At 38.6% G+C, this 25,803-nt stretch overlaps 1 protein-coding gene across 1 annotated transcript in view; it reads right to left on the bottom strand.

Moving 5' to 3' along the window:
• Positions 1-1,022: 1,022 nt before the first annotated feature.
• Positions 1,023-25,803, bottom strand: part of LOC139733553 (phosphatidylinositol 4-phosphate 3-kinase C2 domain-containing subunit beta-like) — a 48,374-nt gene continuing 23,593 nt past the window's right edge. The window contains exons 12-31 of the mRNA XM_071644365.1: positions 23,937-24,045; positions 21,522-21,667; positions 20,405-20,593; positions 19,845-19,938; positions 18,935-19,029; positions 17,307-17,487; positions 16,954-17,055; positions 15,733-15,825; positions 14,230-14,359; positions 13,327-13,463; positions 10,909-11,078; positions 10,329-10,485; positions 9,975-10,084; positions 9,479-9,601; positions 8,572-8,647; positions 7,551-7,793; positions 4,824-4,905; positions 3,854-3,981; positions 3,358-3,483; positions 1,023-1,244 (exon numbers count right to left, since the gene is read on the bottom strand). Coding sequence (XP_071500466.1) covers positions 1,071-1,244; positions 3,358-3,483; positions 3,854-3,981; positions 4,824-4,905; positions 7,551-7,793; positions 8,572-8,647; positions 9,479-9,601; positions 9,975-10,084; positions 10,329-10,485; positions 10,909-11,078; positions 13,327-13,463; positions 14,230-14,359; positions 15,733-15,825; positions 16,954-17,055; positions 17,307-17,487; positions 18,935-19,029; positions 19,845-19,938; positions 20,405-20,593; positions 21,522-21,667; positions 23,937-24,045 — 2,665 coding nt within the window. The 3' untranslated portion in view covers positions 1,023-1,070. The remainder of the gene's footprint in view (positions 1,245-3,357; positions 3,484-3,853; positions 3,982-4,823; positions 4,906-7,550; positions 7,794-8,571; positions 8,648-9,478; positions 9,602-9,974; positions 10,085-10,328; positions 10,486-10,908; positions 11,079-13,326; positions 13,464-14,229; positions 14,360-15,732; positions 15,826-16,953; positions 17,056-17,306; positions 17,488-18,934; positions 19,030-19,844; positions 19,939-20,404; positions 20,594-21,521; positions 21,668-23,936; positions 24,046-25,803) is intronic.

Here is a 25,803-nt window from a genome sequence, read left to right as displayed (position 1 = left end):
TAGTTGACTCCCCAGCTTTGTCTTCAATGAACAGGCAGTAAACTCAGCTTTTGAAGTTCATCAAACTTTCTCAGTAATATTAAAAGCACAAAATGCAATTTGACAGAATTTGAGCATTCTCCTCATGGAAATTGTGCTTAAACATACATGATTTCAGGAGTTTGTGTCTTTATATATCAAGGGTAATAAATTTTCTCTTTTTTTACAGCTTAAATAGATAAAAATGTGTCTGCTAGTAAAGAGACAAATGCCACAGAAATTTGATTCCTTAGTAAAGCCACCCTCCTTCAATACACCCACCTTAATGAAACAACATCACAAAAAAAGTCAGAGGCACGTCAGAGTCCATGTTTTATCCACAACTACGTTGACACTTTGTACTAAGGTCAAATGTCACAATAGGGTTTTGATTTAAAACACCTCAGAGACAGATCAAGTGAGTATTGCATGGATCAAAGTCAGCAAACTTAATGGTGTCTGAAATTGAATCATACCAACATAGAAACGTGTGGATATCTATCAACAAGAATGAAATATGAGAAGTATACACAACCGTAAGAAGAATGAGTGAATGAGACCCAGCAATTAACTATCTTTGAGAGAATCAAGCAATTTCTTGTCAGAGAATAAAATAAAAGTTTTTAGTCAGTCTGTGAGAGAGGTGATAGATTTCACCTGTAGAGTGTAGGAGGCCATTAGTGGCATACACAATTCTCTTTGGCGATGTTAGAACAGTCAGCAAAGATTCAACTGTCAAGGTGATTTCCTGGTACTGTCTGACGAATGGATATCTACATCAGATCTTCCACATGGTACCACTTGACTATATCTTCAATGGACCAGTCCATCTTGATAGAAGTCTAGATGGTGTATAGCATCTTCTACATGATACCACTTGACTTTTTCAACCGAGAAGTCCATCTTGATAGAAATCTAGATGAGATCCTTCACACAATCCTCCGACTGTTCGAATGGACCAGTCCATTTACATAGAAGTGTAGATGGTGTATAAGATCCTTCACATGATACCACTTGACTGCTTCACCATACAAATTAATTTTGATAGGAGTCTACATAAGATCTTCTAGATGATACCACCTGACCGTTTCAACGGACAAGTCCATTTTGTTGAGGGGGATGTGAGTGGCTCCCATGAAAGCATTTTCCTTGAGAAGATCTGAGTTCCAGACAGTGAGATGAAGATTCCTCCTCTCAATTTCTTGGCGAGAAAACTTGTACACCAGCTGTAACATTGGGAACACAAGAAAAATAAGATGACATGAAACACTTCACACCAGCACAAGAAAAACACTTTACACCAAGACAATAAACACTTTACACCAGAACATTCAACATTTTACTCCAGGACAATAAACATTTTACGCCAGGACATGAAAGATGAACTGCAGCTGTCAATCATACCTCACTAATCAAACAACTCATGAAAAAAAAAAGATATCACACACATCAATCCGAGTGTCCCCTGATTTGTTTGTTTGTTTGTTTTCTTGATATATCAATCACATATTTATACATTCACAGAATTCAACAAAGTTGTCATTAGTATTGTTTGTCATATGAGTAGTTTAAAAATCCATACAAACTAAGGCATATTTCTTTTTTCATTCATCTCAACATCCAAATTCATGGAGGGTAAATCACACCAATATCATCATCTTGTTACTTGCATAAAATACATGCTGAAAATTGATTTAGAGTGAACCAAACTATGTTGAGCTTCATACAAAAGGAGTATGAGTATCTCTTGCCATCCAAAAGTGTTAACTTAAGACAGAGCTTGTAATACACTGGATAACATGGGCTGAGTTTTTTCTTAAATGGAAAGTAATTGTTGACAATCCTAATAGACAGTGATTCATGTTCAACTCAATTCCTCCATTACCTCTTTTCTCTATTAACAATGAAGTATTTCTGAGTCACTGCTGATTATTTGTTTGTGAGTTGAATGAATCTTTGTAATTGGTTCCATGACCTTTGCTCCTGCCACAATTGTTTCCATGAAATATCTGCATGCTAAACCAAACATATACATTCTACCCACAAACATTATCTTAAAGATGATAATAATAATGGTAGTTTGGTACCTCAAAAGTTTCGCTGAATTTCCTTGTCTTAGTTTGTGTTTCAGGTTAAAGTACCTTTCATATAACTAACACTGTGAGACTTACTCGCCCCAAAGTGCTCTCATGTCTTAGTAATCATGCAATTAACTGTGATCAGCAGCCCCATACGTATAGCGTAATGGGGCTTCGCATTGTAGCATTCAGGATCATGACAGATTTAGTATCATGGGTAAATGTCAACTTAAAATCCAAAAATTTCTTCAATTTGAAGACTTACCAATTAACTTCAAGTATTGAAAACAGGCTTCGGGCAACATTTGGTTCTACCAATAGTCCCTTTCTGTTCGAATTGATGACTGAATGTGACTCGGTCGAGAGGACCTTGGGAGAGCTACATACACTGAATACTACAGCCAGTGCATGCGAACACATCACATGCGCACAAATTTCAAATCCATGAACGGATAAGATGTTTGTGTGCGCATGCGCTGGCCGTAGTTTTTCAGTGTATGTAGCTCTCCCAAGGTCCTCTCGACCGAGTCACATTCAGTCATAAATTCGAACAGAAAGGGACTATTGGTAGAAAGGGACTATTGGTAGAACCAAACGTTTACCGAAGCCTGTTTTCAATACTTCAACTTAATTGGTAAGTCTTCAAATTGAAGAAATTTTTCGATTTTAAGTTGACATTTACCCGCGATACTAATTCTGTCATGATCCTGAATGCTACAATGCGAAGCCCCATTACGCTATGCGTATGGGGCTGCTGGTCGCAGTTAGCTATGCGTATGGGGCTGCATGCTGCTGGTCGCAGTCAGTGGTTTCGTACAATACTAATACCTCGCCGCGGAACCGCGACGGCTCTGGTACGAAACCATTATTGCATGATTAATAAGACATGAGAGCACTTTGGGGCGAGTAATTCTCACAGACAACGTACTTTAACCTGAAAAACAAACCAAGACAAGGAAATTCAGGGAAACTTTTGAGGTACCAAAACTTTTTATTATCTTTAACCCTAATCTTAATCCTCACATCAAACTTAACCTAAAATCCTATCACAACCTTAACCCTCGCCCTAATTGTAGGTCCTTGGAGAAAATAAGACCAGAGCAAATCTCATGTCACAGTGTAATCACTCCACTATTAAACCACAAACAATAAATACTGACTTCACTTGTCCGTTGGTTACAACACATGGCTAACAGGTACATACATGAATTACATTTTTGTTTTCTATGTTCTGATGTTCTTGAAAACGGTAAGAACTCACCATTTCATTGTAGGTAGGATTGCGTGTCTTGCGAACCACTCTCGTCTTTCGCTTGGTAGTCTTCTGGGGGTCAGGGGTCAGATACGTCTTGACGTACGGGTCAGGATCTCCTCCATCCGTTGACCCCTGGAGACAGGTCAAAGGTCACAGGACACACAACATTTGAAACTTATTTCCATCCATTCCATAAGTAGTGCACTGCAGTCTGTACAATTCTTTTGAACCAACCATATTCCATTTACTTGAATTAGCGGGCAGACCATTGTTTCATTTAAACCTGATGAGAACCACCATGCAGAGAACTCGTATTCAAGATCAACTAGAAATAGAGCTTTTCCCAGTAAAATAATCTTCAACAGATTATTTAAAGACTGATAATTTAGGACTGAGTTTTTCCTTTCTTACAAATGTGAAACACTGTCAAAGTTCAGGCATGTGTGCGAAACAGCAGAGTTCTTGTCATCATATTGAATTGACTCTTTGGTGTGAAACTCACCAAATCCTTTGCATGCATGACCATGATGAAGAGCGCCCCCTGTCTGTACTGGATAGCAAGTTTGACCTGGCCACCAATCTGACCTCCTTTAGAGTGAGTAGCCGCCTCTTCCTCCTCATCAGGTGTAGCTGTGAAATAATCACATTTAAAAATTAGTCCTCTTCAGGTGTAACCGAGATACAATCACATTATAGAATTAGTCTCAACAGGTGTAGCTGTGATACAATCACATTCAAAAATTAGTCCTTGTCAGGTGTAGCTGTGATACAATCACATTCAAAAATTAGTCCTGGTCAGGTGTAGCTGTGATACAATCACATTCAAAAATTAGTCCTGGTCAGGTGTAGCTGTGATATAATCACATTGAAAAATGTAATTAGTTCTCGTCAGGTGTAGCCGAGATACAATCACATTTAAAAATTAGCTCTCGTCAGGTGAGAATACATTCCTGTCTTCCTAGTGTGTGTTTGTGAGGGAAATCTTAATGTGTCTGCATACACTATGTATGGATGAGAGTTTTAATCTTTAACTTCCTTCCCATTCTTACTTTACATAATTCTTCACTGGTTTCTTGTTTCTATCTAATATGCCTCAAGCAGTGGGTCAGTAATACACAAATATAACATATGGCATAAACTAGGACTTTGCCACAGCAACAAAAAACATATGAGTAATAGAAAACACATGACCACACAATCCACATCCTGCAATACTTTGACATTTGAATATTAAATTAATCCCTTGCAGCAGCTCCAGGAAAGCTATACTGAGATCAATATTACAACTAATGCCACCAGTAGCTATTCACAATCAATACCTTCTGAAGCATAGTTGCTTTGAAGGCCTTATTGAAGAATAGAGCAATCATAAGCAGTGCAAAAATAGTCAACAGTGGGTAAGAATATGAATATTGCAAATTGATTAATAGTATGACAGAATCTACAATGACTTTGAAAGATTTATTTCTCACCTTTGACCTTATCACTTCCTGCCTGGCCTGCATCTTTCTCATCTCGTAGAGACGGATGGAAAAATGTGTACACCAAGTCACACTATGGGAAAGACAAGTCAAATTGATAGGTAAAAATGTGTACACCCAAGTCACACTGTGGAAAAGACAAGTCAAAATGATAGGTAAAAATGTGTACACCCAAGTCACACTGTGGGAAAGACAAGTCAAAATGATAGGTAAAAATGTGTACACCCAAGTCACACTGTGGGAAAGACAAGTCAAAATGATAGGTAAAAATGTGTACACCCAAGTCACACTGTGGGAAAGACAAGTCAAAATGATAGGTAAAAATGTGTACACCAAGTCACACTATGGGAAAGACAAGTCAAATTGATAGGTAAAAATGTGTACACCCAAGTCACAGTGTGGGAAAGACAAGTCAAAATGATAGCTAAAAATGTGTACACCCAAGTCACACTGTGGAAAAGACAAGTCAAAATGATAGGTAAAAATGTGTACACCAAGTCACACTATGGGAAAGACAAGTCAAATTGATAGGTAAAAATGTGTACACCCAAGTCACACTGTGGGAAAGACAAGTCAAAAGGATAGGTAAAAATGTGTACACCCAAGTCACACTGTGGAAAAGACAAGTCAAAATGATAGGTAAAAATGTGTACACCAAGTCACACTATGGGAAAGACAAGTCAAAATGATAGGTAAAAATGTGTACACCCAAGTCACAGTGTGGGAAAGACAAGTCAAATTGATAGGTAAAAATGTGTACACCCAAGTCACACTGTGGAAAAGACAAGTCAAAATGATAGGTAAAAATGTGTACACCAAGTCACACTATGGGAAAGACAAGTCAAATTGATAGGTAAAAATGTGTACACCCAAGTCACACTGTGGGAAAGACAAGTCAAAATGATAGCTAAAAATGTGTACACCCAAGTCACACTGTGGAAAAGACAAGTCAAAATGATAGGTAAAAATGTGTACACCAAGTCACACTATGGGAAAGACAAGTCAAATTGATAGGTAAAAATGTGTACACCCAAGTCACACTGTGGAAAAGACAAGTCAAATTGATAGGTAAAAATGTGTACACCCAAGTCACACTGTGGAAAAGACAAGTCAAAATGATAGGTAAAAATGTGTACACCAAGTCACACTGTGGGAAAGACAAGTCACAATGTTAGATAAATGTACTCTCATACTCTGATTGTCTCTATCTCTCATTGAAGTAAATTTGATCACTCAGCAGTCATGGACATCCTATTCTCTATACTGTCTGATTGCCCAGAGTGAAAAGTGTGCCAAGGTTTTATATCAATACTGTAAAACGAGGAATGTTTGTGTGCATTTTAATTTCACGAATTTCGCGAGCGTCAACATTCTCGAAATTAAATTGCACACTAAAATTCTAGTCTACACAATATGCATGGGATGCCAGTGGTAATTTGTGAAAATTTCATGCCACTAGAAAGGCCATAGGCTCCAATTCGCAAAATTTTCATGCCACGAATATAATTATAGTGTTTTACAGTACATCTCCAGCTGAGAAGCATAAGGGATTAACTCCAGCAATTTTGATCAACATGATCCATTCCAATTTAATTTTATTTTCAAATCTTGACTCCACTTACTGCAGAGAATGATTATCAAAGTCAATTTTTGCTCAATATTACACTGACTTTTATCAACAAAGTAAAATCACACACAGACAGGAGAAGTTTCTTCAAAATTAATTATATATAGAGATGTACATGATAAGAGTTATAGGATTTGAAAATTTTGTTTTGTCAAAAACAAAAAAACAGAAATATGAGTCAGAACTGTGCATTCATAAACTGGATGAGATAAAAATGTCAAATGTCATCTCTCATTACCGTCCAAGGAAATGCAACCAAATTTATTAGAAATGAAATGTGAAACAAATCAATATTGTGCACCAAAATTAACCCTAACTAGGCCGGGCTATTTAGGTAGTTGATATAGCCGGGGGGGGGGGGCCTCCCAGGCCCCCCCTCAAGATCTCGGCCGTCGACCGCGCGATCGCGACGAAAATTGGCACACACATTGCCTATGATGTAATCTAAAATACCATGAAGTTAATTTTTCAAAAAATCATCATTTATGCTAAATCATGCTAATTTATGCATGATGATGCATAAAATCAGACTATTTGATATAAATCACAAAATAAAGCACAAAACAGGCACATTTTTTGTGTAAATATTCCTTTTAGTGTCCTTAGCAAATGTAATAAAAAAAATTGTGATATCAGAAAAAATTCTTAAGTATTTTATTGTTTTTTTTTAATTTCTTATGTATTTCTCTGTTTATTCGACTTTATGTTTTTCATTGTTTTTTCGATGAAATTTGTCCACGACATCGCTCTAAACAAGAAAATATGTTATTCATTGATTTTAATCAATAAAACACCAAAATAATCATGCTTTTATGAAATTCGCCTGTAAGCACAGTTTGCATTGAAATTGTACACGAATTAACGTTTTTGAGCAATTTTTGGTCTGACGTGCATGTACATAATTATGCGTAACTTCGAGACCGCGCGCCCGGGCGTAGCAAATTTGGTGTCAAAAGATGCGGGAGACTCGAAAGAAAAAAGTCATGAAATGTCGCGGTGATAGCTTTCTGCGATTGCAATACATCGCGCGGAACGTCGAGGGGGGGGCCTCGGAGGCCCCCCCCCCGGCCTAGTTAGGGTTAAAGGATTACCTGTGAGACAGCTGGAGGCATAGTAAAGAGCCACTGCAGGTAACGTTCCAGTTCTTTCTTTCTTCTCTCAGCCACCTGCTTGACATGAGTACGCCCCACCCTCCTATGAGAGAGAAGAGGAGGGAGGCCATACTGTGGGTACAGCAAGCCAAGCTTGTCATGGAGCTCCTCAAACTCACTGTACCGTCGAAAGATAAAGGTTGGCACCGTAGACCCCTCCCTCAGGATACGAACAATGTAGACCTAGGAGAGAGCAGTCAGAAACTTGTTAGTTTAGGGAACACAAAGTAGTCATTGTGGCAAGGCTAGTTACAGGAGTAAGTACTCCATTTTCTTAACATAAAGTACAAAATAACACAACCAGTGACTCTTGCAGTAAAACACCAGGAAACATTGTACTACAGCAAAGAGGTGGGGAAGAGATATTGCACAGTCCAGTGACTTCCTGAAAATTAGGAGAAGAGCAATGTGACTGTATGGGGAAGAAATATCAGGTGACAGCAGGGGGGACAGTCAGGTGACTTCACAAGAAAAGTCACACGAATCTGTTGGCCAAGTTACTGTCAAAGAGTTTGGTGATTCTAGAAAGCAAAAAAAAAAAATAAAAAAAAATGGGTGTGTTCATTCTACTCAGAAGACTAGGCAAACGTAATGGAATGGCTTGTGTTTGCTGCATAAATCAATTAGTGAAGGAAAAAGAACCTTTATACTACCATTTATAGAACATCCTCAGTCTGAACAGGACACCAGCATACAGCATCAAGACAGCATGATGAGTCCTCGGCATTCAAGAACATTTTGGGGGTCATCTTGTCTTTCATAAAACACCTTAAGTTGTTCTAGCTCACACAGCCTTGTCAATCGTACACAGCTAACATCTAACATCCTGTCACCATGATTAAAAAAAAAAGAAGTAACAAGCGCCCACTAACTCGATTAGCATCCATCCAATGTTATTTTAATGACTGGTTATGTTTATTTTCTATTTCTCTCTGTTTTCATATCTCTTCTGGACACTCACATAATACTTCTCTGTTTCATATCTCTTCTGGATGCCAAACACAGCAGCAGACGTGATCTTCCCATCAGTAGCAAGACTGATATATGAAAAGAACAAAACAATCATACTACATGTTAGTGTAGTCACTTTGTCAGGAAAGTACCACACACAAGGATAGATGACAAATTTGATGACTGCATACAATCAAGAGGAATGCTAAATATCACAGTATTCAATAGATATTTTTAAGCCCTATGATTATGGAAAAACCAGTCATAATAATTGAAACAAACTTTTGAACAAGTCCCTGGGAAACAAATAGCAAATACTACTTCTGGCCCATACTTGTACACAAAATGGTCCTTTTGACATTAATTTGACATGTTTACATTATACAAATTCAATAGGAGTGAGTCACACAACACAATATCTACATTCCACATCATGATATCCACACTGTGGCCTCCTTCAATTTAACATTACTCATTCCTAGAGAAGATAGATTTTTTTTTTTTTTTTCGGACAGACAGACCATTCTCAGGATTGAATGGATGTTGTGAAAAATGGGGAGTTATCAAACTGTATCAATAAGACAGTAATGGATACTTCAAAGCTATGAATACTAATTTCTATATGATTTCTCCTTTGTTGGTGGCAGAGAATGAACAAAAGTGTCAAAAGATGTTTCCTCTTATTGATACAGATGAGTGGATTGACAAGAAGATAGACAAAGACATAATGCTGTCATCACCCTTTAGGGGCAGAGACACAGTAGGCAAACATTAATAGTAACCACATTCCATTCTTCAAACTTCTACAGGAGACCTGGCAAGATTCCTGGAGTCCATCCAGTTGGCACTTGACAAACTAGACGATACTATGAGTGTAATAATTTGAGTGTAGAGATAAACAAGCACACACATCTCACCTGTATCTCTTGGGAGCAAAGGAGAGTTCTGTGCTACTTGACGCAGAGAAGCTCATCTGGGCCAGATTGTGGAAGAAGAAATTGATCTGAGTTGACTTGGCTCCGAGGCTTGCTTCAATCATTCTACAGGAAAGAAAAGATCACATACCATTCTGTGAGTGTTTAAATAAAGTAACAAAACCATCATAATTGATAATATCTATCCTTTGGCATGAATATTTTATTTTCTTTTGGGGGTGAAGAGGGGGGGGGGGGGGTACTGTCAACAAAATTGATACGAACAAAGACTCGAATTGATAAAGACCCCAGCCTTTTCTCATCTCATACTTAATATATTTAGTCTCATTTCACTTTGCACGTACACTGGAATCATACAGGCTATTAAAAACACCAGCCTTATCTTGCCTTGTAAACATACAAGATGTTAGACACACCAGACTTTAATAACTCAACCAGTAAGCACACAAGTTGTTTAGACACAACAGACTAAACTCACCTGGTAAACATGGCTGTGGCCTCCACATCACTAGCCTGAGGTTTAAGAGCATTTTGGACATACTTCAAGTCTTCAGCTCTGGACAGCTGAGATATCCCAGTGTTCAGCATCTGAGTGGAATCAGGAGTTTTGCTGTTTACAGTCACATGATTAGATTATTACCATGTTAAATAGCTTTAGTGACTAATTTATTCCAATCAAAAGCAATAGCAGTGAGCCTACAAGTATCCTCATGACACTGACAAACGCATTATAATGTACATGGCCATCAAAGGCCTTCACACTTTTACTCAACAAGCTAAAGGTCATCACACTATCACTAATCAAGCCAAGGGTCATCACACTATTACTCACCAAGCCAAAGAGATTGAAGAAGAGGTTTGCATGTCTGCGCACCAGGTTGAATGCCTCACAGCAGAGGTCGATGAACTCTTGGAAGCGACTACTTGACTTCTCTCCTCCATTGATGACATAGGCCATGTCAGACGTGAGAACAAAAGGAGTTCGGTCCCTGGGAGGGAGGGAAAGTGGGAGAGGCTGTCAGACTCTTGGTAAGAATACATGCACAGACAGGTGGTAGTAGCATTCTACGTACAAATGTACAACTTAAATGGCACTCTAATGGTAGACGCATAAAGTGACATCAGTGTACAGCTACCATGGCATACTTTGGTATCCAATACTTACATTGGAATGAAATCATATAACATTAAGTACAATGTAATGTCCTTCAACGAAAAACTACAATATGGCCTCACTTGACATGAAATCTTCCATACAGAGTCGAGAAGATTCCATGTTTTTTTGAAGGTACATGATGTATGTATGGATGGTGGTATGAATATCATGAGATTTGTGGTTCACCGTGTGATGAACTTGGAGCCTGTGGCCTTCTGATTGAAAACATTTCATGTCACATTCGTCACATATGTACCTCTTAATGTTTCCAAACATCTGGGCATTGCCAAGGAATTTGCCGAAGTCGACATGGAACATGTGACCTGTCTTTGTCACCATGATGTTGTCATTGTGACGATCACCGATCCCAAGGACGTAGGTTGCAACGCAGTAACCAGCACAGGAGTAGGTGAAGTTCTCTACCGCCTGTAGGAAACAGGAAAATAATATCACCACTTAACTTTGCATAGCTCAGTAGGCAACAGGAAAATATCACCGCTTAACTTTGCATTGCTCAGTGAAATACATGGATAGAACCCTAGGCATTGGTCTTGACATTGATCTTTATGGTCCGTATGCTGCTAAAAACTTAGACCAAGTTTAAACCCATGCCTGGGTCTAAAAGTGGGTTTTGGGGGTTTAAACCTGGGTTTAAACCACCAGTTTAGACCCAGGTTTAAACCCAGGTTTAATTTGTATTCTACTAAGTCCAGCTGTGGTCTAAATCGGGTTTAAATTAAACCTACCCTGGAGGAGGTTTATTTCGAGTTTAATTCGAGTCTAACGATGACTGGTACGGGTACCAGCACACTGAGCGTGTGTTGTACAGATCAATGGCACGAAACGAGTGACTGGCTGGATACAGCATGCAGCTAGCTAGCCGGCCACACACACGCATATGTAGTACACACGAGATACGCCTAGGGGTCTACTACTTGTACACTTAGAAGAGACTCGAGATCTAGAAATACTACTACCTAGTACTACCTGTACTAATATAACATTAGTCTAGACCTTATACGATGAAAATAACCTGAAGACTAGACCAAGAACTCAATGTAAGGGGTCTGGAGGGTAGAGCCTGAGGTCAATCTAGGCATAGGCCTAGACTAGATCAAGAACCTAGATCGTAGGACCTATTCAAATACTAACGTTAGTAGCTAGACTACAATTGTAACGTTAGGACTAACGTTAGATCTAAAGTTAGTTTAGTGTGGTAGGTATCTAGGTAAAATCTACTTCTAATAATAATATTGAGACAGGGTTGATTGATAGGCCTATTTCCAAATTTTAGAATGGTTTCCATTTTTATTAACTGACAATCTTTCGGATGCTTAAGTGCACGCCTTAAGAGAAAAGCTTTTATTCAATTTCCTACCTCAAGGTCCTGGTTTGATCAATCGCCAATCCATTCCAAATTCACAATTCGATCGACATACTATAAACAGCCATGTCCCATCCAGCGCACACAGCAACCGTGCCGCCGGCCGGCGCGCGGCGCGATGGCTCTGCTGCTGGTACACTGAGCATTCAAAGCTAGCTAGCCAGGAATAATAGCGCTACGCTTACCATGTATCCTGTGATGTGCGCCGCACACGTAAACAAACAAGGAGGTACAGTATACTAATGTATAGACTACAGTGCTTTACGAGTCATCGCAAGCAAAAATACAGCATGCCCTTATTCGACATAAATACCCGTAAAAACTATTCACAATCCAAGAAAGTCACACTCATGTGGCTGATACACTGCCAATGATAAATTTAAGTGGATTTGTGGAACGAAAAGTACTCAGAGAGGGAGAGTTTCTTCTTCCACAGAGGGCACCATGGTGGCTTGACCCCAGACTATTTCGGGTTTAATTTAAACCCGAAATAGACTTGGGTTTAATTAAACCTCGCGAGCAGAATACAAAATTAAACCTCGGGTCCAGCTAAACCATAGGTGAGTTTAAAATGGGTTTAAACCTTGGTCTACAGTAGATATACAGGCCAATGAGTTCATTGCTTTCCTTTAATCCATATGTATTATGGCATTGTTTCATGGAAATATTCTCCTTTTTATCATTGAATGAAACACAATTGGAAGGTCATCAGGTAAAAAAAAAAAAAACTGACATCAGACAAAAAAAAATGAAACCTCACAACATTCCACCATACTTGTAGAGAAGAGACAAAAAAAGAAACAAACCCTTTCAACATTCTATCTTCATGTGTGAATAATCGATGGATCATCCTACAGTGAGGTCTAGAAAATGACATCAAGTCCTATCTAACCTGTGTATGATGTTCTAGACAACTTAAGTAGAAATGGTGAATGTACATGTTTAAATTTGAAATTAATCCAAGATATGTGGTTCATGTAATGATAGTCATGTTCAGTAAATACCATTACTTCAGCTGACATTCTGTCACTCCCTGGTTCCACTTAATTTTGTTGAAATCAAGAGGATAAAAAAAAGAGGTAACAAGTGGCGCAGGATATACAAAGTTTTGAATACAGTATAATAAGCATATCAAATGTTACATCAGCTATATGTGCACAAATAATTTATCAAATTCACAGTGACATATACATAACAGGAAACCCACTCATTTTATGTTACAATGTATGGTTATAAAATCTCTGATAGTTCAGCAGGGTTGTCTTTCAACATTCCAACTTTTTTTAATACCTTCTGGTAGTTGAGTTCAGTAGGGTTGTGTTTCTGAAGCCACTCTGCTAGCACCTTGTCCTTAAAGGAACCAGTCACACCATGTTCTACCTGAATCTTACGAAGGGTCTCTGACTCTGGAACCAGCTCCACCAATCCTAAATGGTAGCAAAGATCAATACTTTCATCAACACCCAAATGACTGGTAGCAGAGATTAATTCATTCATTCACACTTTGAGCAAAGACCAAAACATTCATTCACATGTACATGTAAAAATGAATGGTAGCAAAGATTAACATTATCTATTAACATTAAGCTAAGTGATAGCAAAGATCAATGTATTTACTCACACTTACTCTAGCAAAGATAAACTCATTCATGAATATTTAGACAAACTTCAACCTCATTGTGGTCATCTCTCTTTTTCTCTGGACCATTTCTGACTCAGTGTTACCCAAGGTTCTCCACTTGAGTCAGTGTATCACCTAAGCTTCACGACAAAATTAAACTTAAAGACTCTCGCTATAACTGCTTGATTTTCAAATCAAAATCAATGAGTACATCACTGGTAGGAGGAAGATTTTAACCAACAGAGATTTCTAAAGGAGCAATAAAATGTTTCTCATGTTGGAAAGTCACAGGAAGTACATGCAGACTGAATGATAAAAATCTTCATAGTATCATGATGAGAAACTACAAGTTTGTCATTGTTGCCAGTATGTCAGCTTATCAAACTTGTCATCATCCCCTATCCAACATAAGAGAGACAGACAGACACACACACACACACACACACGCACACACACACACACACACACACACATACACACATACACACAGAGTTAGAGAGAGAGAGAGAGCTGTCTAGACAAAAAGTAATCAAAGGAACGAATCTTGGCAGACAAGGAGAGTAGAATCTAACCTCTGTTAACCCCTGTGGTCATACATCGGAAGGTGACCATCCTCAGGTCCAGTCCATCGGCTAGCCACAGTTTGTCCATTATTCTAATCATCTGCATGGTCAGCATGTCTTGTCTCATGTCTTCTCCTGCCTGTCACAGACAGAGACAAAATTGCACTTGAGAATCATCCACTTGCTTGTCACAAACAGAAATACCTTAATGCTATAGGTCAATAACTTTTCACCCATGTATACAGTATATCTGGAGGGCATTTCATGAAGCGTTTTGTCAGATATTTCGTCTGACCAAATGTTAAAAGCTAGTGACTGAAATCCTTGCATCTGATTGGCTGGGAGCAAATTTGTCCGACAAGTTGTCGGACAAAAATGCTTCATGAAATGCCCCCCAGGGGGGCATTTCATGAAGCAGTTTGGTCGGATATTTTTCTGACAAACTGTTACAAACTACAGAAATCCTTGCATCTGATTGGCAGAGAGCAAATTTGTCCGACAACTTGTCGGACAAAATGCTTCGTGAAATGCCCCCCTGAAGATTAGTTCCAGTGTCATTCTCAAAGAAGGAACTCACAAAAATCACACAGATTACTTCACACTTCAATAACCAATGTAGCTACACATAATATCTGAATGACAAACACACTCACACGTATCAAAAGTCATCCTTAACTACATTTGTATATCTTAGAACACTTGATCAATACAATCAATACTTCTGCACAATCACATTTTAATAGATGACTCATTATTACACGTACTATAACAATAATAAATCAAGTTTAACTGGCAATGACAACACTCTCTCATAATCCACATTAAACATAACATCCCTAGCTCCAATTTACAACCATCTATTCCCTTAGTCATGGCTCAACACTAACTTTTTTGTTTGGTGGCCCGATGGGGCCACCAAAATCCTAAATTTCAAATTTTTGGTGGCCCGAGAGAAAAATTTGATGTCCCGAAAAAAACAAACAATAAAAAACATTACAAGTCCTGGTTTTTTTTAATGAGTCAAATATTTAAGGTTTATGATAGTAAGAATTAAAAGTTGGACATATCTACTCATAAATAAAACTTCAACAAACTTGCAACACTCACTCTCAGGCACTCATTCAGTCCTTTTCATCTATTGTTTAAACAAATTTAACTGCTAATTTCCGGCGCAAAAAGTTACGCATTTATTGAGAGACTTTTCAAAAAATTGTGGTGGCCTGAGGCGGGCCACCAAATTTGCCCTTTTTAAAAATTTGGTGGCCCGACTTTCATTTTTGGTGGCCCCGGGCCACCGGGCCACCGGGCCACCGGGCCACCGGGCCACCGGGCCACCGGGCCACCGGGCCACCGGGCCACCGGGCCACCGGGCCACCGGGCCACCGGGCCACCGGGCCACCGGGCCACCGGGCCACTGGGCCACCGTTAGTGTCAAGCCCTGCCTTAGTCCATCATGCACATCACATCTCACACACACACTTCATAGACATCACCATCTCAAATCTTTTTTACCTTAAACATCATGATGATATCTCCACCCAGTGGGTCAAAGTTGTGGAAGTTGAGTTTCAGAGGAACCGTGAAGGAGGAGAAGTATGAACACGCCTTTGTGACAAAAAGGTGAGAAGCATAATCTTACTTTGTGATGAATTGGAAAAACATGAAGTCACTTGATAAAGTAAGAACATATGAAATACTTAAGCATTATTGATTTCTCTCGTACGTGTAATACTGCCTTCCTTATAACGCAGCAAACGTTTTTCATTACAGAGAATACCCAAAACATCGTTTACCACAATTTGCAATTGCTGGTCACACTGCAACTGATTGACAAAAAAAAACCAACACCTCGACGGAACAATTTCATGAATTTGAATACAGGTCACACTGTTATAAAAGTATTCAAAAAATTTTGCTTAACCCTAAAAGGGCCGGGGGGGGGGGGGGTTGGAATACGCCCCCCCCCCCCTCGACGTTTCGCGCTATATTTCTGTAACGCGAGAAGGCCTTGTCGCAAGGCTTCTTGACTTTGTTTGTTCAAGTCTCGCGCAACTTTTGACACCAAATTTGCGACGTCCACGCATTCTTTTGCGAAGCCACGCCCATTTTTGTAACGGAATGTCACCCCAAAACGGGCACAATTTTTTGATTTTGTGTACATTTCCTATGGAAAACAGTGCTCTGTCATGAAAGTCATAAAAACCTGATTATTTTTACAATTAATGACTTTCATTGATTAGTTTTGTGCTAATTATGGTAGAAAAATGGTCAGTGACAATTTCAAATGAAAAAAACAAAGAAAAAACAAAAGTTGAAAAACAAAGAAATACATAAGAAATTCTGAAAATAATAAAATACATTAGAATTGAAATGAATTTTGGAAGTTTTTGTGATGTACAATTGTTCAATATGCTAAAACAGGGGTGGGGCGGAATCCATCCCCCCCGGTCTGAGCACAGCCAAAACAGCCCGGCCCTTTAGGGTTAAAGTGAGAAGAAAGCATTTTATCTGGAATTATTACTATGTCCGTTCCAAGTTAAACCCCAAAGTATGATCATACGCACAAGGGCATGGTACACAAATGATGACAATAGAAATATGTTTCACAGCTTTTGAGAAAGAATCTAATCAATGAAAGCAGCACCATTTTATGTTGATTTCATAATAATCAGTGATTCATTGTTATACATCACATGATAACAGAACAATCCTATCACTTGAAGTGATTGCTACCTGGACATCAATGCCATTGATCTCCAGACTTGGGTTGGTTGGAAGCCGGACCCTTTGAGACAAGTCAGGTGGGAGTGTACCAAGAGCTTTGTGAAGAAGGGCCTGAGAAGGGAAAGAAATTAGAAGACTACCGGTACTCACTTATGACTGTCAAATCCATCACGAACAATGGAGCAAGACACATGATACTACTCAAAGATGGAAAAATGACTCAGTTATGTCTTATCCTTCCAGAGTTTAAATACAGAGCTATATGCTCACTGTCCCAAGTTTTACATGGAGCAATGCATACACTACAGCACATGGAACAAACAGAAAGGAAGAAGAATGCCATACAGCCGAGTCTTACTCACCGGTCGACTGGAATCCTTGGCTGCCTTGACTTGCTCTGCAATGTTACTCAGGTTCAACATGAGGGCATCCTGCTTACGAAACTGTTGTCGTAGCGACCTCCCACAGACGCTGAGAAGAGCACACAACACCATCTCTGCCCTCTGGCTGAACTTGTGATCATGTTTGCTGTCATGGAGATACCTGACAAGAAATGCAAGCCCAGAGATCTGAATCAAGATATTCTACTATCAAACAGATATAGCTCTCATCTTGTGTGCAAATGTCCCCTCTGTGCTAGACGCCTTTCTTAACCCGTTGAAGACGAGTCCAGAGTATACTCAAGCAGGTGTCTATGGGAAATATATGTTGTAGCAAAATCACACCGTCCTCAACAGGCTAACATCTTTACATTTGACAGTTTGCACTTGCATTAACCTTAACTAGGCCGGGCTATTTAGGTAGATGATAGAGCCGGATCTCGGCCGTCGACCGCGCGATCGCGACGAAAATTGGCACACGCATTGCCTCTGATGTAATCTAAAGTACCATGAAGTTAATTTTTTCAAAAATTATAATTTACACTAAATTATGCTAATTTATGCATAATGATGCATGAAATCAGACAATTTGGTATAAATCACTAAATAAAGCTCAAAACAGGCACATTTTTTGTGTAAATATTCTTTTTAGTGTCCTTAGCAAATGTAAGAGAAAAAAATTGCGCAATCAGAAAAAATTTCCTAAGTATTTTATTGTTTTTTTGAATTTATGTATATCTCTGTATTTTTGACTTTATGTTTTTCATTGTTTTTTCGATGAAATTTGTCCGTGACATTGTTCCGAACAAGAAATTGTGTTATTAATTGATTTTAATCAATAAAACCCCAAAATAATCATGCTTTAATGAAATTTGCCTGTAAACACAGTTTGCATTGAAATTGTACACAAATTCATGTTTTTGAGCAATTTTTGGTCTGACATGCACGTGCACATTTATGCTCAACTTCGGAACCGCGCACCCGGGCATCATTAATTTGGTGTCAAAGATGCGAGAGACTCGAAAGAAACAAGTGATGAAACGTCGCTGCGATAGCTTCTCGCGATAGCGATACATCGCCCGAAACGTCGAAGGGGGCCTCGGAGGCCCCCCCAGCCTAGTTAGGGTTAAGTGAAGTTTGTATAACTCACCAGTATAGTTATTGTTGGGCAATGCCAACGCTGCTATAAGAGCTCTCTCAATGCAAAGTTTGCAGTTCACCAGTAAAGGTATTGGGCAATTTGAATACTGCAAAAGGTCCTCTCAATGCAAAGTTTGCAGTAAAAGGTCATAACTCACCAGTATAGGTATTGGGCAATTCGGATACTGCTAATAGCTCTCTCAAAGCAAAGTTTGCAGTAAAAGATCACAACTCACCAGTATAGATATTGGGCAATTCGGATACTGCTAATAGCTCTCTCAAAGCAAAGTTTGCAGTAAAAGGTCATAACTCACCAGTATAGGTATTGGGCAATTCGGATACTGCTAATAGCTCTCTCAAAGCAAAGTTTGCAGTAAAAGGTCATAACTCACCAGTATAGATATTGGGCAATTCGAATACTGCTAATAGCTCTCTCAAAGCAAAGTTTGCAGTAAAAGGTCATAACTCACCAGTATAGATATTGGGCAATTCGGATACTGCTTAGAGCTCTCTCAATGAGGAAACTGGCCAGGGCTGAGTCATGGTAGCTCTCATACTTGAGGGCCTGGTGCAAGGAACATACAGTGATAGGATTGAAAGATGAGTCCACACAGAAACAGAACAAGATATGGGTCTTACTAACAGGATTTTAACATTTAACAACTAAAGACAATGTCTATCATTGTGGTTGCTCAAGTCCGAAAATACAAAAGCAAGACTTACTGGCAATGCTGCATAATAATCTTCAAATGGATGAAGAAATACTCATGCTATAAAAGTTTTTAAAATGATTCTTTCACTCTCAAAATATCTTTGTACAAATATCATCAATCCCATTCAAGTACCCAGTAGTTCAATCTAACACTGCTTCCTACAATATAAACTGAATATATTCAATCTAGTATGCTGAAAGATGGCATCTTATTGTGGCTTAAAGTTTAAGTGATCAATTTCAAAAGCATCCTCTCTCCTACACCCTACTTTTAATTTCAATATAAAAATACATAAGTTCATCAATTATTGACTCAACTAAGTAATTTATACATTGCATATATCTGTAGATAATTTACTGCAGTGGTATAAAATATTTTCCAATACATAAATTTTCCAAATTAATTACTCTACATATGACATTACACAAGGCAAGCTGCAAACCTGTGATGAAACAGAGATAAATCCAATATCATACAGCCTGAAGTGTTCAATGTTCAGAGTATTTCAAACCTAGAGTAAAGGCATTCTGTCACACTTTATGCCGTCACAAAACTTTCAGAGTGGCTGCTCTCTGCCTTAGATGTTTCATATTCTCAAACATAACACTACAATGTATATTCTTGATTACAGCAATCATAGACCTGCAACACTGTTACTTTGTCCCACCTGAACAAGTTGTGGTAGATAGTCACAGAGTTCATCATCAGGCGTGGGTTGGATCCACTGAACTGCCTTGGCTCTTACATGCTGGTCTGCAAAGCTACATGGCAACAAACAGAGTAATGAACACAAAGACATTACTCAAAATCTGATGTCAACATGGCATCTCACACATTACACCATGAAAAGAAATGACCTTGTCTGAAAGTTAACCTGTTCAATACTGAATTCTGTAATCCCCATAGACTTAGCACACAGAACACCAGGTTCCCATATGGAACAGGTTAAGAGGAAAATAAATGATGTTCACTGAAAAGATGACAACAGTTCTAACTCATCACGATAATTACACAAACATCAAAATCAACATTCCAGCAAAATCAAATGGAACTATTTGCAATATGATTGGCCTGCTGATCAAGCAATGATTTTCAAGTGATCAAGAATTTGATGCCCTCGACTTCTGAGAAACACTGTGTTCTTGTCAAACAAAGTATTCCAGTATTAGTTAGAATGACTAGTATTCATACCCAGGATGGAGGAGCAAAGAAAAGATGAGTTCTTACCGAGGATGAAGGAGCTGCAATGCATCAAGAGGATCCAATGGAACCCATTCCTCCAGGAGGGCATAGATGTCTGCCAGACAGGCCCAGTCCCAGCTGGGAGCCACCTGTAAGACTCTAGCTAGAGCCCAGGAAATCCTGGTACAGAAATGACGCTTGTTCCACAGAAAGACAGCATCCTCCTCTCGCAGCCTGTCATTGAAGACACATACATTATATACATACATCAACCTGGCAAGTCTTTTCCCTGTCATCCACACATGCATCAACTTGACACGTCTTCTTCCTTGTGAGTCATTTCACAATATATTACCATCAGACTACTGGGCCTGTGAGTTAGGCCACTACTGTCACCTTCATAGTCTTTTCACATGAAACTCACTCCACTCTATGGTATTTATGACACATTGGCCCAAATTCACACAGGCAGTACAATTGAAACCATGGTTTAAACTATGGACAAAAAACATAGTTTTGTATGGGGTGCCAATTGTCACATGGCCTATTTCATTACGAAATCAGTCATTTTGTTTATATAAATGATATTGTCATTTCATCATCGAAATGACTGACTTAGCTACGAAATAGGCCATGCGACACTTGGCGCCCCATACAAAACTATGTTTTTTGTCCATGGTTTAAACAAAAGACAAGATTATATCACCTTCGTGAATTCGGGCCAATATGTCTCAATGTTCTGCCAAGTTCTATCGTGGTGGAAGGAATATGAATACTATCAAATCTTGACAGGTTTCTACTGATATTTCTACATTTTTATCACTAACCAAGTAAAATCGTTCTTATTTTAATGGGAATACGTTCTTCTCTTAGGCAAAACTCTGTATTAAATCAAATAGTATTGAAAACATATGATTTGTTGTATAATATTTGCAAACTATGATCAAAAAGTACTTAACCCATTGAGGATGGGCCAATTTTGCTATAAAACACATTTCCTCTAGACACTTACCCTTGCATACTCAAGACTAGTCTTCAACTTCAGGTTTGTTTTAAAGCTCCCTTGGCTCTTTAAGAAGAAGCCAAATGCAAAAATGAAATATCACAATGAATGAAGCATTCCACAATGGAAAGTGAACTAGAAAAGCCTGATAAAACTCACGGTGAGAGAGAGTCTTTCTTGAGAATGCCATGGAGACGATACTGTTCACGTTCCTCCAAAGCAGTGAAGCTGGTTGGACGGATGACTGCCTTCTTGGGCTCAATGGGAGGAAAGATGACGATGTGTTTGAAAGTAGAGAAATCCACCTGTCAGCAAACAAAGAGATGGACAAGAACTTTAACAGAGCTTTCCACATTACAGCTTCTCTGTTTACTAGAGTGTTCAACATGGATTTCTCTTTTAGTAGTTTTGATAAGGACTTTCCTTTCAGGACTTTCAACAAGGACTTACATTCAACAAGCACCTTTCTTTTACTGCTTACAACAAGGATTTCTTTTTTCTCACAATTATTTCTCCTTGTTTTATAGCAGCACCACAGAAAATGAAGAGAAGTCCTATGCATGTTGCTTGTTGAATCTAAGTCCTTGTTGAAAGTAGGACTTACATTTAACAAGGGCCTTTCTTTTATTGCTTACAAGGATTTCTCTTTTCTCACAACTATTGCTTGTGAAGCTCTCCTTATTTTGTAGCATCAACACATAGACACTGAAGAGCAGTTCTATGCATAAGTCTCTGTTTTCTGATGAACATGTCTGATTAAAAACACTTTGCTTGGTTCCAGGAAATTTAGGGTACTATTCAGATGTATGTTGCTTCCTCTGTTTAGAAGAGAAGCCATGTTCTGTGTAATATGACCATGCATCACAAAACAACAAAAAGTTATACATCCAGATTTTTAGTGAGGACTCATCTCAGGTGGGTTAACCTGGGGGGCATTTCATGAAGCTTTTTGTCAGATATTTCATCTGACAAACTGTTAAAAGCTATAGCAATCCTTGCATCTGATTGGCTGACAACAAATTTGTCAGACAAAGTTGTCGAACAAAATGCTTCATGAAATGCCCCCCCTGGTCAATTTCTTTCTTTTTCTCTGAAAGAGCAATCTTCTTATCTATATTTCTTATGTTTGTGATTACAAAACAAAAATGAAGATGTCCTTTTAGCAGTTTTTCTTCAACGCTTCTTCAGTTTGACAAACGGCATTCTTAGATTTACAGATTCAGAGCACTTTAAACTCAAATAACTTGAAAGAATGATGCTATTGTATTGACAACTACAATATAGTATCAGTCATGAACAGAATGAATTCTAATGGGTGCGCTAACTTTCAGTTTAGTTCAATAATAGCTTCATAGTGGTTGTTATGGAGTTTAATTTCCTGTCCTTTGTTCCAGAGTACAGCTTGGTGAGGTTGATCACATCAACTGACCCATCTCTTCAAAGCCTCTTTTCTCACTACACACTTTTCCAGGGTGTCTACTTTCTCTCCATTATCAAGCCAAGTTTGGAAAGACCATATGTATTGACCTACACAGGATATGCCATCTTAAAGCTTAAAGGCTGCTCTTTCAGAATCTGCTTTTCAATAAAAATCCATGTTTGGTAATTTTTTGGTGGTTTTGTGATGCTAATATTTCTTCTTTTTTTTCAGACAAGGAAATGTTATATGTTATGTACATACAATAATAAAAAAAGAAAACCAGTTTCATACTTTAATGGTTATCTATAATTGCATTACTTTGCAAAGAGTTACATGACTGTACAATTTTCACACTTGGGAGGAGAATCTAGAATAAAATGTGACCGTGCACCTCAAAACGAACATAAAGTCGCACACACTGATTTCGCGTGAGGACTGAAAATAAGTGAAATGGGTCAACCTAGCCGAACTTGACTTTTTCATATTTTCTGAAAGAGCGAGTCTTCTTTTACATTATGCTAAAATTTGGTATCATAAAACGGGCAGGAAAGTGTGTTTTTTAGCAGTTTATCTCGAACATTTTTGGAAGAATAGTGTGATTAGGTGTGTCTTTAGAATCCCTTTTTCATTTCTGAAAAACCTTGTCCACACTCTTCATTTTCAACTCTAAAAACTTTTGAAGAGATAGTGCTACTGCTTTGAAAGTTGGCATTAATTATGGACAGAATGTGTTAATGAGGCATTCCTAATTTCAGTTCAATCAGATAATCCCTTCATTGTTGTTACTCTGGTGGTTTACTTCCTGTTTTTTGTCCAATTCATCGCACAGCCAGCACGGTCTGGTAAAGATTAAGCGCTTGAATAGACACTGTACTTCAGAGCCTCTTTTCTCAGTTCACACTTTCCCTGAGTTTGTGCTTTCTTTCCAATATTTAGATAGGTTAGGAGAGTCCATTTGATTTGAGTTTTACATAATCTTAAAGCTTAAAGTCTGCTCTTTCAGAATATGGTCTTAACTAAAAATTCATGTCTGGCGACCTTTTGTTTGTTTTGAGGTGCAGGGTCACAAATCGACTATTGTGGGGGTACAGACCATGGGAATCTCTCTGTGGAATCAAGAAAGTAGAGTTGGAGAGAGAGAGAGAGAGAGATACCTGTAATATGGCACTGGTTGGTGAGAGAAGGTTGGATGCACAGGTTCCTATTGGATTAGCTTGGTTCTCAGGCCATAGTCCCAGTAACTGACTACCTGTCAGTAACACACTGTAATAAAATATGTAGGCTTCAATTGACAAGACCTTCCATAACACATTATTCAATGTGGGAATGATTTGAATATATCAGACAAACTAGATATATCGCTACGGCGACTGATATGCCTCCGCCATAATGCATGGTTCTCGTAATAGGTCTATAGTACAATGTCTTGACAATGTGTGATGACAGTTTCACACAATTGGCAAAATATTAAAATGACAGGTTTGCCACAAATGTGCTGAATGTTCACTTTCCTAGAACTTGGTTCAATTGGATGAATGATTAAAAATGTCAGAGTGCAGGTATTTGGGGAACTGATGATTTTTACTTGACTTTTGACCCTTTTATAAGTTTATGCATTGAGTAATTTTCAAGGTATTGAGAAAAAGTATAATTTCAGTATCAAATGGGAAAATAGCATTATCTAAACCTGGCCTTTGACCTTTGACCTCACAGTTCCAAAGAGAATCACTGTTAGGTTGAACATGCATAAATATGTAAGTTTCATGATGATACCTTGAGTTACTTTTGAGATATGGAGGAAAAAGTGCAATTCAACACTTTCACTTGACCTTTGACCTTTTGACCTTTGACCTTTTGGCAAGAAACTTCCCAAAGAATATATATCGGGTAATACATGCGTACATCAAGTTAAAAAAAACAAAAACCTTCAGGCATTGCATAAATATAACGAAAGTAGTGATATTTTGAGGAGTTGACCTTGACCTTTGACCCCCTAACCTTTGAACCATGACCCCCAACTTCCCTAGATAATCACTGCCCATTGGAACAAGCATATATACTAAGTTCCATGAAGATACCTTGAACCATTTGCGAGATATGGAGAAAAACATGAATTTTCAACCTTTTTTTTCCACAAAATAACCTGTGACCTTTGACCTTCGACCCCGTGACCCTAAAATCCAAACAAAGTATTATCCCCCCAGGATATACCCTCATACCAAGTTTGATGTAAAACCACCTCACGGTTCTTGAGATATCGACAAAAACAAAATGAGACGGACGTACGTACGGACGGACGGACGACCCGAAAACATAATGCCTCCGGCCACTTCGTTGGCGGAGGCATAAAAAAAAATTGGTCACGAAGCAAGGCCAGCGTCGCACACACAAGCAGACCCTGTTAAATTTATTTTTGCATGTATAAAGTCGGAACAAGCGAGGGCACCATCACCAAAAACAATAGGCGTCTTTGTTTTACCATAATACACCTTCATGCCAAATTTGAAGATGATCTAAGAAGAACTGCAGCCAGTAGAGTGCTCACAAGAAAATCTCTCCGGCGGACGCGGCGCAACGAGGCCAAATTCATAGTATCCTATTCTCAGATCACTACCAAAATTTGATCATCTGTTACTTGTATCAATCTAAACCTTTCCTGCAAGTTTCATCCAAATTCGTTACCTACTTTTTGAGTTATTTTGCACACAGACAAACTAACTACCTAACTAACAAACAAACAAACAAACAAACAAACCAACGGTAACGAAAACATAACCTTCCCCCTTGGCGGAGGTAATAACACAGTAACAGCAGATTTGTGACAGAAAAAATCTACTTTGTCTGCAGACTATCCTATCATTGTTTTTGATAGCAGAAATTCTAAAGAATTTGATAGGATTGGGGTTTTAGGTGGTATGGAATTGTTAAATGGTATTGTTAAATTCAAGTATCAGAATGGCTAATCACTTTCGACTTCCAGCTGAATCCCTGCTTGGCAAACTGCTTGGCACACTCTCTTAT

This window comes from Diadema antillarum, unplaced genomic scaffold (genome assembly GCF_040938485.1).
Source record: "Diadema antillarum isolate AM-2024a unplaced genomic scaffold, OU_Dant_1.0 seq00000481_RagTag, whole genome shotgun sequence".
Classification (NCBI taxonomy): domain Eukaryota; kingdom Metazoa; phylum Echinodermata; class Echinoidea; order Diadematoida; family Diadematidae; genus Diadema; species Diadema antillarum.
This window is presented reverse-complemented; position numbering and strand designations above follow the sequence as displayed.